We start from the raw sequence: 14,110 nt of genomic DNA on the forward strand, positions 1-14,110 counted from the left end.
TTGTATGATACGGATACACAGAATCACCTGCTCACAAGACCCTCGGAATCTACAGAGTAGGTTGGTGCAGAGCACCCTGCCTCCTGGGTTGCTAGGGTAACTCCCGCTAAGCACTGAACTGAGTGAGGGACTTCATCTGCCCGGGGAAGAAGAGACCTGGTTTTCCCTTGCATTTTTAGGTGGGGTTCCTGTTTGCAGGTAAACTCTGCGTCCCCCTTAAAATGAAACAGACCTGCTTAATGATAACAGCACATCACTCCTTCGTTATGGCTGCGACTCCCTTTCAGTCTAATCATGAGTCAGACCCTGACGACACTGACACATACCTGAAAGTCTCCTGTAAGGCTTGTTGCTGTTTTTGGTGCCATTTTGGTGTTTCTTGTCTATGGTGGTTGGCATAATTCCTTTGCCATTTAAGATCTTCTCTGGTGAAGGTGGCACTGACTTGGACATCAGGACAGGCTTAATTAAAGGAGGGGTGGAGACGGCAGAGGACGAGGTGGAGGAGGCAGAAACTGCAGTAGTGGTTGTGGAGTTCATTTTGACATTGGCACCATCTGCCTTCACTAGGTTAGGAATTTTCTCTAAACTGACTACAGGAACTGGAACACTGAAAAATAAATGAACAAACACACACAATTGTCTTCTTTGATACATCTAGTCTGCTGAGGAACCATACCCGCTTATCATTATCAGAACATTTCCTTATCACTTATTTATACTCCTTCTATAAGCAAGCAGCATGAGTCCAGTTTTGATGGGAGAGAGTTCTGTGCCCTGGAAAGGATCAACAGGGGGTGTGAGGCTGGCACAGTGTCAGGGGTGGCATCAGGGCTGACTGATTACCGCTCGTGCTGAGCTGTCCCCATAGATCCTGCAACTCCCCCCTTCCTGGGCCCTATAGGTTGGCCATTTCCAACACAGCACCTTGGGCAGAACAAGGCGCCTGCTGTGAAGCTCAGGAAGAGATACCGTTTGTCCCCTGAAGACAATGTGCCACTGCTGAATCACGCCCCCTCCCCCCGCTGCTCAGCTAGTCCCCCAGCCCGGCCCGGATCAGGCCTGACATCTGCTTAGCTCCGGAGTGCTGACAGGATCACACCACAAGGAGGCATGGCTTCAGGCCAGCGTGCTGCACCGCGTGCTGTCGGACGGCTTCTGGATCACTCTCACATCCTGGGGATGGGCTCAAATTGAGTGAGCCGCCATGTAGCATTATCCAATATTCCATTTTAGGCAGCTAGTTATGTAAATAGGCAATTCTCAAGGCTGGCAGGTGAGAGGATGAATTTTAAGAAGGCAGAGCACAAAGGTGTGCTTCACTCTTCAGAATCTGTCACCTTAGCCCCCTTCCCTGCTATTTCTCCTGTATGGGATGTGCATTTGATTTCTCTTCTTCTTTAATACTGAAGGACCTGTGTCTGGGGGGCTGTGGAGAACTCCATCTCTGGGTCTTAAAAGATGAGATGAATAAGCTTTGCTTTGGTCCCTGAGCTAGATTCCCTTTCCTCCTGGCAGGAGGGAAGAATGCTAACATGGGCTCCCCAGTCATCTCTGAGCTGAGAGTGAAGCCTACTTAGCTATTTGAATGCCAAATGATCTAGAATATGGCTTTTACATTCCTGCAGACAATGTAGGGCAGGAAAGAGGGGCTGTTTTTGGCAGGAAAAGAATCTTATCTGTCCACATGGCTGGCTGGCTGGCTCTCCTTTCTCTAAGATTCATTCACAGATTATTTCTTTGATCAACTTGTTCATGAAATTATTTTAGCCCCCTCTCAGCCCCTGCCCCTTTTATGACTCTGAAATAGGATCCCAGCTGTTTGTTACTGATCTTTGCCAGAGAGCAGTGGAACAGATTGTGGCTGGACATTACCGACTTCTCCCTTGGACCATGTACCTTCTTGGCCTGGGGAAGGGTGACCTGGGGCTTCAAGTCCCATGTGAGGGGAAACTAGAATGACAGTTTTTTGTAACAAACCCTGCCACTGCCAATTCCGTCCCTGATCAGAGTGTCTCAATGTCTGAGATAGAGCTGAACTGCTGCTCCTTTCTATTTAATGGCAATTCTCAAAGCACTCCCATATCACTGAAGAATGGCACAAGAAACCCTTTGAGAGTGAGCACACCAAGATGCTAGACAGGTATTACCTGGTGAAATTAGTGCTGCATTCCTGATTTTTCCCAAATGATAAAAAGATGCAAAGCAATGTGATACAGAATTCTTCTAGGCTTATTCCTTGACACATTTAAAAAGCCACAAGTTAAGAAATCAGGGTCCTGAAGAGAGATCTGTACACCCATGTTCATAGCAGCACTATTCACAATAGCCAAAGGTGGAGGCAGCCCAAGCGTCCATCAATGGATGAATGGATAAGCAAAATGTGGCATCATTCAGCTTTAAAAAGGAAGGAAATTCTGACACGGGCAGGAGCCTTGAAGACATTATGTTAAGTGAAATAAGCCTGTCACAAAAGACAAATACTGTATAATTCCACTTATATGAGGTACCTGGAGTAGTCAAATTCATAGAGACAGAAAGCAGAGCAGTGGTTGCCAGGGAATGGGGGAAGGGAGAATGGGCAGTTTTTTTTAATGCCCGTTGAACAACTGTATAGAGTTTCAGTTTTGCAAGACGGAAAAAAAAGTTCTGGAGATTGGTTGCACCACAGTGTGAATGTACTTAATACTACTGAAATGTACATTAAAAATGGTTAATATGGTAAATTTTATGTTATGCTTATTTTACCACAATTAAAAATGTTTTACACGTACAAACTAAAAAAAAATGCAAATTACAAAACTCTTACAACCTAAATTATACTTCAATAAACCTGGCTTTAAAAATACAGATCAGAGGCTGGGCTCGGTGGCTCACACCTGTAATCCCAGCACTTTGGGAGGCTGAGGCGGGTGGATCACCTGAGGTCAGGAGTTCAAGAGCAGACTGGCCAACATGGTGAAACCCCATCTCTACTAAAAATACAGAAATTGGCCAGATGTGGTGGCTCACGCCTGTAATCCCAGCACTTTGGGAGGCCGAGGCAGGCGGATCACAAGGTCAGGAGATCAAGACCATCCTGGCTAACATGGTGAAACCCTGTCTCTACTAAAAATACAAAAAAAAAAAAAAAAAAATTAGCCAGGCGTGGCGGTGGGCGCCTGTAGTCCCAGCTACTTGGGAGGCTGAGGCAGGAGAATGGCGTGAACCCGGGAGGCAGAGCTTACAGTGAGCCGAGATAGTGCCACTGCACTCCAGCCTGGGAGACAGAGTGAGACTCCGCCACAAACAAACAAACAAACAAACAAACAAACAAACAAACAGAAATTAGCCAGGGGTGGTGGTGCATGCCTGTAATCCCAGCTACTCAGGAGGCTAAGGTGGGAGAATCACTTGAACCCAGGAGGCAGAGGTTGCAGTGCACTGAGATCATGCCACTGTACTCCCACCCGGGCGACAGAGCGAGTCTCTATCTCAAAAAAAAAAAAAAAGTGTCAGTGGCCAGTTGTGGTGGTTCATGCCTATAATCCTAGCTCTTTGGGAGGCTGAGGTGGGAGGATTGCTTGAGCCTAGGAGTTTGAGACCAGCCCGGGCAACATAGCGAGACCATTCTCTACAAAATAAAAATAAAAATTAGCCAGGCATAGTGGCATGTGCCTGTAGTCCTATTTACTTGGGAGGCTGCAGGTGGATCGCTTGAGCTCAAGAGTTTGAGGTTACAGTGAGCTAGGATCATGCTATTGCACAGAGCAAGACCCTGTCTCAACTCCCCCCTGACCCCACCGGCACCCCCCAAACCCAAACATATTGGCCAGGTATGGTGGCTCATGTCTGTAGTCCTAGGATTTTGGGGGGCCAGGGTGAGAGGATTGCTTGAGGCCAGGTGTTTTTTTGTTTTGTTTTGTTTTTGAGACAGTGTCTCTGTCACCCAGGTTGGAGTGCAGTGGCACAATCTCGGCTCACTGCAACCTCGGCCTCTTGGGTTCAAGCGATTCTCCTGCCTCAGCCTCCCAAGTAACTGGGATTATAGGCACCCGCCACCACACTTGGCTAATTTTTGTACTTTTAGTAGAGATGGGGTTTCACCATGTTGGCCAGGCTGGTCTCAAACTCCTGACCTCAGGTGATCTGCCTGCCTCAGCCTCTAAAAGTGCTGGGATTACAGGCATGAGCCACCGCTCCCGGCTGAGGCCAGGTATTTGAGACCAGCCTGGACAACACCGTGAGACCATGTCTCTACAAAAAAAAAAAAAAAAAAAAAAAAAAATTATAAATAAGCTGGGCACATTGGTGGACACACATAGTACCAGCTACATGAGAGGCTGAGGCAGGAGAGTTACTTGAGCCCAGGAGTTTGAGGCTGCAGAGAGCTAGGATTGTGCCACTGTACTCCAGCTTGGGTGACACAGTGAGACCCTGTCTTGGAAAAAAAAAAAAAATTAGAATAATCTGTTCTGTTCAAAAGGATTTATTGATTTAATTTCTCACCCTTGTTCTGATCTGTTGACTTTTATTTCTTTAGGGAAAAAAATCAAACTTCAAGTGTTGATATGAACACATAGACAGCTAGCAAGAAGAGAAGGTGCTCTAGTACCTGGGCAGCCTTCTCTGATGTATTAATATTTCTTTGTGAAGCCAAGTTAGTTCAGGAAAGGAAATTAGAACTTGCAAGTTCCAGATCTAGTTCTTGTTGCATGAGCTGGTACGAGTTAACATAACGCCTCTAGTTTCTGTGAAAAATGCCCTATGTAGATGTTAGGTCCTCAGGCCTTCAGCAGACAAAGATATGATGCCTGGGATAGAATAATCCAGAGCAATTGTACAAATGGAAATACATTTAAAAAACCGGCTGGGTACGGGGACTCACGCCAGTAATCCCAGCACTTCGGGAGGCTGAGGTGAGTGGATCACCTGAGGTCAGGAGTTCAAGACCAGCCTGACCAACATGGTGATACCCCGTCTCTACTAAAAATACAAAATTAGCCGGGCGCGGTGGCACATGCCTGTAATCCCAGCTATTTGGGAGGCTGAGGCAGGAGAATCGCTTATACCTGGGAGGCGGAGGTTGCAGTGAGCTGAGATTGCGCCACTGCACTCCAGCTTGGCAACAGAGCGATACTCCGTCTCAAAAACAAACAAACAGCAAAAACAAGCCAAGCAGCCCTCAAATGCTCATAGCACAGTCTGCATTTCTCCTCTAAAGTCAACATCGGCTCTGAATGTGCTCCTTAAGGCAGCCCCACGAGCACAGGTGCACCAGGTCCCAACATTTGGAACCGTGCCAGTTGACTCATCTCTTTGGTGACACTCCTTCCCAACTGTGTGTAACTGAGCTTGGGACAGGCCAGCTAATGTCTGTGACTGTCTCCTAATTTGGAATTTTTTCCACTTTATAATGAGTGTGGCCCATTCATACTCTACTGTCAATGATTCCAGAACTCAGCTGGATGCCAAATTGGAGCCCATCAGAAACAGGAAAGACAGCCTCACGTGCAGTCCTCTGGATTGAAGAATGGGAAGCATTGGGGAAAAAAGTCTGATCAAGAATGTTTCAAAGATTTCAAAGACCAGGTGATTTGGTAAGGGGCTGGGCCACTGAGTGAACACCTCTGATGTGAGGTAAAAGGACTTGGCAGAAGGAGAGAAGGGAGACTGCGCTCTTTTGGGTGTGTTCTAAGGGTGTTCATTAGCTAATGGAGAAGGGCTTAGAAGAGTGAAGGAGAAGAACCTAGAGCTGTCCCTGATACTTCTTTCTTTGGCGTCCCTTCTCTCCCTCAAAAGCTTTGGGCTTTCTCTCTAAGGGAACCTGCCTTGGCCTGGACTGAGAAGACACAGAAGCAGGCAGCTGAGTGATGGTGGGAAAGGCATTTGACCTTGCCATCCTCTTCCTCAGTATACACGCTAGCCATCGGGCCAGCCTTTCTTTACTACGGCTGGCAACAGCCCCAAGGTCCTGAACTGAGAAAGCAAAGGAGGAAACGGTCACAGGACAGTGCCACAGAATCCGGAAAGCCAATCCCAGAGATGATCCTTTTTGAGCAAAAACATCCAGCTGACATAAGAGCCTATTAAGAGCCCCACCCCCCACCTCCCATACACACAGATCCCGCGTGTGCCTATGCTGCAGCCACAGTGCAGTCACAGGGAAGCCAGCGTCTCGGAATTGTCCTCCGCTTCCTCTCACTGTCCCCGTGTGCATTCCCCTCACTTCCTCTGCTGTCACCTTCCCTAGCCACTAAAGTGTCCCAGCCTTGGGCACGCCCCTTCCAGATGGCTGTGGACCCTGAATGACAGGTTTGACTTTTTTTTCCATTTGGAAAGAAGCCAAAAGGTTCTAACCCCTGCTTTCACAGTATGGGCATCTCCCATCTTCTTTGTGTCTAATCACAGTAACGCAAACACCTCCATGTGCAGGTGGTGAGACCTGGGAGGGGGTGGTGAGTTGGCAATAGCCTGATGGGTGACTCAGCAATTTATTACGCTGTTTGCTTAGGTGACAAACAAGCCTGGCAGTTACCCCCGAGCTTAGCCAAAGCCCTTCAAAGTTCCTTTCCCTTCAGTCTAAAGGATGCATGTGCACACTTCCCAAAGTCGCACAATTAGTTGCATTTATCAACTCACGATTGTCCTTTCTTTGTGGAGCAGTGTTTGAAAGGGAAAGATGAGTCTCCACTCTTCCCCTGCTGCTTTCATAATGCCTGTTTTGTTCACTTGGGATGAACTCTTTCAGGGAGCTCAGGGCTGCAGCCTGTTCCCCTGCTGTGTCTAATATGCTGGGAGTAGTTCTCTCCTCATCATCTCTGTACCTCTGTCTCGGTCCTGGGAAAGAAACCCAATGCCGAGAGCACCCTCCCTCATCCCCCTTGCTACTTGGGGGCGATATCTACCTCTGTTTCTTTTGTGCTGCTTTAGTTGCCCACGTCTTCTTCCTTTGTGCTTGGCCTGTCTGAATTTATCTTTCTAGATCAAGGCGGGTCCTCTGGCTTTAAGAAACATGGTTCTCTTGGCATCAAGTAGATTCCCCTCCCTGCCCAGTGATGTCTGCAAAAGAACAGAGGTGGAGACTCATGACGGTGCCATTGCAAGAGCCACCAATGTGCCGCAGGGCCAGCTGCCCACCTGCCAGCTACGCTTTCCTGGTGATCATGATCTATATTCTTTGATTATCAACAGAAATGCCTTAAGAGAATGGTTCAGAATGTCTCTAGGTCTGCAGAAATTATTGCCAGCCCTTCTTCACTTACCAGAGCAGGGTAAAGATGAATTTGACAGGCAGGAGCCTGAAGACATATGGTATTTGTGCTGTGGGTTTTGTGTGTGATGAGAGTTCTCAGCTGTCTGATTTCCTCCACCAATTCCTTCGACAAAAGCCTATGTGCTTATGCTGCTGGCCTGGCAGAATTTTGAGAATCTCTGACTCACTGGCAGAGCCTTAGAAGGGCCGTATCACCCAGCCTCTTGGCTTCCCAGCAGTGACAGCATTAAGTCATCCCCAATAAAAAGGAATTTACCCTCTTTTAAAATGCCCTTGGAGAAGGAATTCAATTTGGCTCTCTTGGATGTATTTTGGCAGCTACTATGAGGAAATTATTTATATCCAATCTAAATTCTTTAAGTTGAAGAAGTACTTGGGAGATTCTAGAAGTCTGAGGGGCAGGCAATCACTAAGAATCAGGATAAATAACAGAGACACAAAGTCCTACTACCGTGGTATGACAGATACAGTTGATACTGCATAAATCCTGACAAGTGAATAAATGGTATTTTTGCGGTGTGTCTGGAAAAATATTGGGAAAACTTTCAGAAAGCCTGTCTGTAAACACCTTTAGCAAACAGAAAACAGGTATTCAACCACAGAGCATGGTAAATAAGAATATCTGCCAGATAAATCTAACATTATTCTGTGGCTGAGTGTCAGGCCTGGTGGTTAGAGAGGAAGCATAGTGTCTAATCTCTCCTGGCCTTTGCACAGTTTTGGATTCTCTCCCACATAACACACCTTCAGTAAACTGGGGAAATGTGGTCAGACCACACAGTTACTGGGTGAGTGGTCCCGGCAGCAGAGACAAAAGAAAAATGGGTTAGCAGGGCTCAATTTCAGCCTAGAGTGATACCATGCAGAGCTCGACAGGGACCCACTGCCGGCCAAGAAGGTCATAGTGTCTTCATCAGTGACTTGGATGATGGGCCAAGGCTTTGCTCCTCAATTGGGTTAAGAGATGATTAGCTGCTGAGAACAATGATGTGAGATTTCCTCCTGAGTCAGTTAGGTGGGAGGAAAAATGAACAAGCTGACTTGGAAGAATTGTAAAAATGGCCAGAAGCAAATCAAATAAAATCAGGGAGAGCAAGTATGACTGAATTGAAGGTCTGTGCCTTGTCAATATTCTGGCAAATTTATAGAATGTGGAGTGTTGGAAGATAGTTTATAAGGCTTAGATAAGGCTCAGAAATATAGGCTTTCAAATCAGACCAACCTAGACTCAAATCCTGCCTTTTCTGTTGCTGGATGCATTACGATATCACAGCCTTCTGGCTACCCAGTTTCAGGGCCTCAGTGAGCTTATCAGGACTCTAAGAATGAGAAAGAGGACACCTGGCCTGGCAAGGAGTGAGTGCTGGTTTCAGTCCTGCCTTGGTGGGGTGGTCTCATGCAGTGCAAAGCCCACACAAACATATGTGGCTGCCCTGCCTAACTTATCTCAGGCCTTCATGGCTCCATGCCTCAGTTTCCTTATCAGTCAAATGAAGATAATAAGAGATATTTGAAGTGATTAAATGAGGTAGTAGATACCAAGTGCTTAGCATAGTGCCAGGCACATAGCAGACTCTCAATAAACTGTAACTAAACCAAAAGGGCACAGAGGATCCCAGCATCTGCTCTCATCCACCTGATACTTGTAAGGTATATATGTGGGGTGCAAATCATGGTCACCATCAGAAAACTTCTGCTTCCTTAGTCCCTTCTGGTCCCACCGTGGAAGGAGGGGTGGACAGGGTGGAGGCAGAAGCACCAGCAGAGGGTGGGAGCAGCAGCCTTCCACATTCATGCAGAGTAGAGGACTCCTTCTGGGTGAGGCAGTCAGGAAGAAAAGCAGAACGAGGTGGGGCCAGATTCAATGGCTCTTTTCCAGGACCTGTCAGCCCTACTTCACAAGCCCACCTGCTTCTCCATCTCTAGTATTCCAGGCACTGCTTAAGCCTGGACTAGTGGTTAAAGGTCCCATCTGTAAAGGACATTCTGGAAGAGGAGTAAGGAGGAACTCCAGCCTCCTCATGCACAAACATGTTGTCTCCTGCAATCCTGAAGTATGTTAGGCATTGGGGCTCTCTGCTGGTTCTAAGATGCCTCCCAGAGAAATAACTCTATAAGCCCCCCTCTAGGCTGCTCCAATTTTCTGGAAGCAGGAGGCCCCAGCGCATGTCTCCCTGCTGGTCTGTTAGTCTCTCTTGTACTTCTGTTATTCATGGCTTCCCAGGGCATGGAGCTCAGAAGGTGGTCTCCAAACCTGCTGGGAGAATAAGGAGTGCTAAGTGTCCTGACATTCCTGGGGAGTCCTAGTGCCCTAGGACTGTGAACAAGTCAGCAAGTCAGAGAAGAGGAGAAGATAAAAAAGGAAAAATCGAGCCCTCATGCAGTAGGGCATAGGATGCTGCACAGGCTGCCTTTGGGACCAGCTGTGTCTGCAGCAGTGTAGCCTTGGGCAGGGAGTCCAGGAGGGTTTTAAGGATAACCCTAGACCTAATCAACTGCACCTGCTCAGTGCCTTTCCTCTGCAAACGAGAACGAAGAGCCACACAATTCCAATGAACGGCCATTGAAATTCACATCAATAAGGAAATGGTATCAGAGCCTGGGAGGGCAGGAATTGAGAACGTAGAGATTAGGAGGCAATTTGATTCTGCAGGGAGCGCTGGTGCAGGGTGAGGCAGAGCCCCAAGCACCCTGTCCCCAGCACTGGCCCAGAACAGGCTCCGCTCAGGAGCAACAAGCGGGAGCACTCCCCTCGGCAGCCACCAGAGGTCACTGGTTCCTGCTGTTCGAGCTGTAGGCTGCTCTGCAGTGCCTTCCAGCCAGTACAGCCCAGACAGTTACTGTTTCCCAACAGTCCTGGAGGAAACCCTGACCCAAGGGGAGACAGGGCAACTCCTTACAGAACACCCTCCATCCCCCTGCCAGGAAGGCTGGGAGCTGGCACCTTAAGCAGAGACCCTGGGCTCCCATCCTAAGCCTTTGGCCTTCAAGAAGCTTTTTCTGAGCACGCTGAAAGATGAGGAAATGGCAAAGCATCCCAGGCTACTTATCAGTGCTCCAGCTTCTGGCCAGGTACCCTGACACCTGCTGCTCCCAGTTTCCTGCCAGAGGAAAAGCCCTCAGGAGCACCTTCCCTCCCCCAGGCATCACTCACTCACTCTGCTTTTTCCTTTTTTGTATTAGAATCCGGTTCTGGGCAGGCAGCCTTGCACCTGAACCACCTCCATCCAGAAAACAAAGCACATTTTCTTTTTAAACCCTCAAGGGTTTATTCTGAATGGCATTTTTGCCATATTAAAAAAAAAAAGTTTATCTTCACACTGACCTACAGCAAACTCAGGATATTCTTTGTCCCAAATTAAATAGACCTTTTCTTTTTTAATCTCTATGTTAGCAATATCAGGCCGGGCATGGTGGCTCATCCCAGCACTTTGGGAGGCTGAGGTGGGTGGATCACTTGAGGTCAGGAGTTGGAGACCAGGCTGTCCAACATCATGAAACCCCGTCTCTACTAAAAATACAAAAATTAGCCAGGCGTGGTGGTGTATGCTGGTAATCCCAGCTACTTGGGAGGCTGAGGCAGGAGAATTGCTTGAACCCAGGGGATGGAGGCTACAGTGAGCCGAGATCGTGTCACAGCACTCCAGCCTAGAAGCCAGGGAGAGACTCTGTCTCAAACAAACAAAAACAAAAACAACAACAACCAAAAAACTCTATGTTAACAATATCAGCATCCAGTTAGAAACCAGCTCTTCCCTGAAATTCAGTCACTCACAAGTCAGTCTGACCAAAGTCCACCTCTTAAACAGCCGTTAAAAGGTCCAGGCCTCAGCATCGCTTGCAACCTTTCTGGCTTGGCCTCTCTGTGTGTTCTAATCTGTTTGCACTCAGCCACCAATGCAAATCTGACCATGAAAGTCTTTGTGGGCTGCCCAAGGCCCAGAGGTCCAAGTGTAACCTTCACAGCCTGGCCCACCCCACCCCTCCTGCCCCAGCCACCTTCTCCTGTAGACTCGCTGGACTTCTCACTTCTCCTTGAACACCAGTGCTCCGGCCTGGCTCTGTGCCTTTCTGTGGGCCGGGCTCTCCTGCTGGTGTGCCCTCCCCCATTCTCTGGGTGAACACTCCCCCATCTGTCCAGATCCGGAGGAAACATCCTCTTCTCTCCCAGTGCCTGCTGTTCCTTCCTAGATGTTTCTGCTGCACTCATCATGTCCTATGGCAAGGTTTTATTTCTACATCTATGTGTCCTGACCAGACTGTGAGCTGCCTGACGATGGGAACCCTGTCCCAGTATACATGTTGCTCTGGAATTATCCCAGCAGCCTATACATTATCTAGCATTTAGGAAGGGCTCGATAAATGTTTGATGAATGAATTAATGTTCTCAGTGGAGGTTAAATCACATAACACAATAAAAACCAAACTGGCACCCCACCAATGCTTGGTAAGAACAAATGCTTTAGGTGGGGATCAGGCTGTGCTGCCTCTCCCCTTCTGAGAAAAGACTGGGCAATGACAAAGGTGAAGTGTCCGCTCATAGCGGCACATGCTGCACACCTACCATGCATGAGCAGTGAGTTATGCACTCACGTGCAATACCGTGTTTAATCTCTATCCCCAATTTCATAGATGTGGAGCCTGAGGCTGAGAAAGGTTTGCCCCAGGTCATTCCACAAAATGAAGGGCAGAGTGGGCTTGACGTCAGGCAACACCGAGGGTGGTGCTCTTTACTGCAGCACTGGAAGCCAGAAGGCCAGGGGTCAAGTCTCAGCTCCTCTGCTGTCCCACTGTGTATGTAATCTCAGCCCATCGCTTCATCTCTTTGGGCTCTGTTTTCTTATCTTCACCACAAAATAGTCTTTAGGCTCAAATAGGATTGGGCTGTCAAAACATCTAAAAATCATAATGAGCTATGCAGCTATGAAGGACCATGATTACTAATCTCTGTGGCTCATCCCTCTTCTTTCCTTCAGGCCATTTTTTTTTTTTTTTTTTGAGATGGAGTCTTGCTCTGTTGCCCAGGTTGGAGTGCAGTGGCACAATCTCAGCTCACTGTAACCTCTGTCTCTCAGGTTCAGGAGATTCTTGTGCCTCAGCCTCCCAAATAGCTGGGATTACAGGGACACACCACTACGCCTGGCTAATTTTTTTTTTTTTTTTTTTTTTGTATTTTTAGTAGAGACAGGGTTTCACCACATTAGTCTTGAACTCCTGACCTCAAGCGATCTGCCCGCTTCGGTCTCCCAAAGTGCTGGGATTACAGGCGTGAGCCACAGTGACTGGACACTTCAGGCCATTTTCTTCCTTCCCCAGCTGTCTTGCTCTTACTTTCCCTCCCAAAGCTGGATTCCCTATTTCTGAGCACTTCTGTGACTTCACAAGGTTGGCTACGTTTACACCCAAGGAGCTGTCCATTGTCCTTACCTTTGCTCATCTGAAAACCCAGTGAGCAGGCAGCCTTGGATGTTTAAATTCCCACGGCCTCCCTGTCCTGGAAGGGACACTCTGCCCCCGCCCGCAGCCCCCACATGCTTCAATATTCTGGTCTGTCTACCTTCCCATCCTCTCTTACCCCTTCCCTCTGAAGTCCATTACAAAAACATTAAACTTCTACTCTGTAGGCAAACAAGTGGGAGCCATCAAAGAGTTGTGGGCAGAACAGGGGCTCACATCACTCTCGGGGGGTGTGTGGGGTGGACTGGAGGATGGGCAGAGTGAGGGGCAAGGAGGCCAGGGAGAGGCAACTGCAAGAATCCTGCTGAGGAATGCAGGGCAGTCACAGGGGTAGGGTCCTTGCAGTGTCTGCGGCTCCTTGGGTTGCTCGTATTTCACAGCCTGAGACGACTCCCTGTGTCTTCAGGGAGCCATCAATCCTGAGCCTTGGTCTTGCCCCCCAGTTCATGCCAGCACCAGGCAGGAAGAGATAAGCCGCCCAGTTTCTCCCACAGGCATCTGGCCAGGGCCTCTCAGTGATCGCTTTCCTCTCCATAAAGCGCTGGGAAGACTTCCAGAGTGCTTCCACTCCCTCAGCCCCAGTTGCTCCGGGAAGACCCGCCTGGTAATTCCAAGCATTTGGAGAGGAGCCCCGCCTACCTGGGGAGAGGGAGCCCTCCCCCACCTGCTGCAGGGCTCGCACAGGGAGGCCAGGGAGCCTGCTGATTTTTCTTTTGCTTTGGCTCATTTTCCTCCTGGAGCAGCGGGCTCATCTTCTGCATTTTTAATAGCTGAGCATATTTAGCATCCAACACACACGTGTGGGTTGATAAGGCCCAAAGAGAAGGCGACAAGCCATCCAGGGGAGGAAATCCTCCTCCTACCTCCTCTCTGCCTCCCGCCCACCTCAGCCTACATCTGTGGGTCTGAGTTCCCCATCAATTCGCCAGGCCAGACCAGGGTCACCCAAGTGACAGCAGCTGAGAGAGTCAGACTGGCTGACTCGGTCACTGTGCCAGGGTCTGGTCCCATGGCTGAGCGGGGACTCATAAGTAAAGGCTGAAATGCTCATCGTAGCTCAAAAGGGCCAAACAGCCATAACTCCTTCTTGATTCTTACGTGGGGACCGAGTCTTCTTGCCCACCTCCCTCCACTGTCATCAACTACATAGATGTCAACACTGTGAGATGGTGGCCAGGTACCCCCTGACCTCTGGCTCCCACAGGGGTGGTCCCCACTGTCAGGACAGTGAACCAGTGGAAGGGGCCTCTGAGAGGCTGAGTGCAGGGCTGGGGATGCTGGGCAGCCTGTGGGTGCTGTCAGGCAGTTCTGCAGGGAACAAACCTGGTAACATGGCAATGCTCTGCTTTCCCCTTTCTTCTTCTTCCTTTTTTTTTTTTTTTTTTGAGATAGTCTCGC

The 14,110-nt window shown here is 48.7% G+C and overlaps 1 protein-coding gene across 23 annotated transcripts in view; it reads right to left on the reverse strand.

Moving 5' to 3' along the window:
* The window catches only part of ATXN7L1 (ataxin 7 like 1), a 270,331-nt gene that overhangs the window by 37,139 nt on the left and 219,082 nt on the right, over positions 1-14,110 (reverse strand). For 22 of the 23 annotated variants that reach the window (XM_055392592.2, XM_055392589.2, XM_019031063.4 and 19 more), the window contains one exon: positions 327-610. In XM_055392592.2, the coding sequence (XP_055248567.1) occupies positions 327-610 (284 nt within the window). Of the gene's footprint in view, positions 1-326; positions 611-6,887; positions 7,034-14,110 lie in introns of those variants that run through there. The other variant, XM_055392599.1, reaches the window with a different exon arrangement.

The sequence above is a fragment of the Gorilla gorilla genome, chromosome 6 (genome assembly GCF_029281585.2).
Source record: "Gorilla gorilla gorilla isolate KB3781 chromosome 6, NHGRI_mGorGor1-v2.1_pri, whole genome shotgun sequence".
Lineage (NCBI taxonomy): Eukaryota > Metazoa > Chordata > Mammalia > Primates > Hominidae > Gorilla > Gorilla gorilla.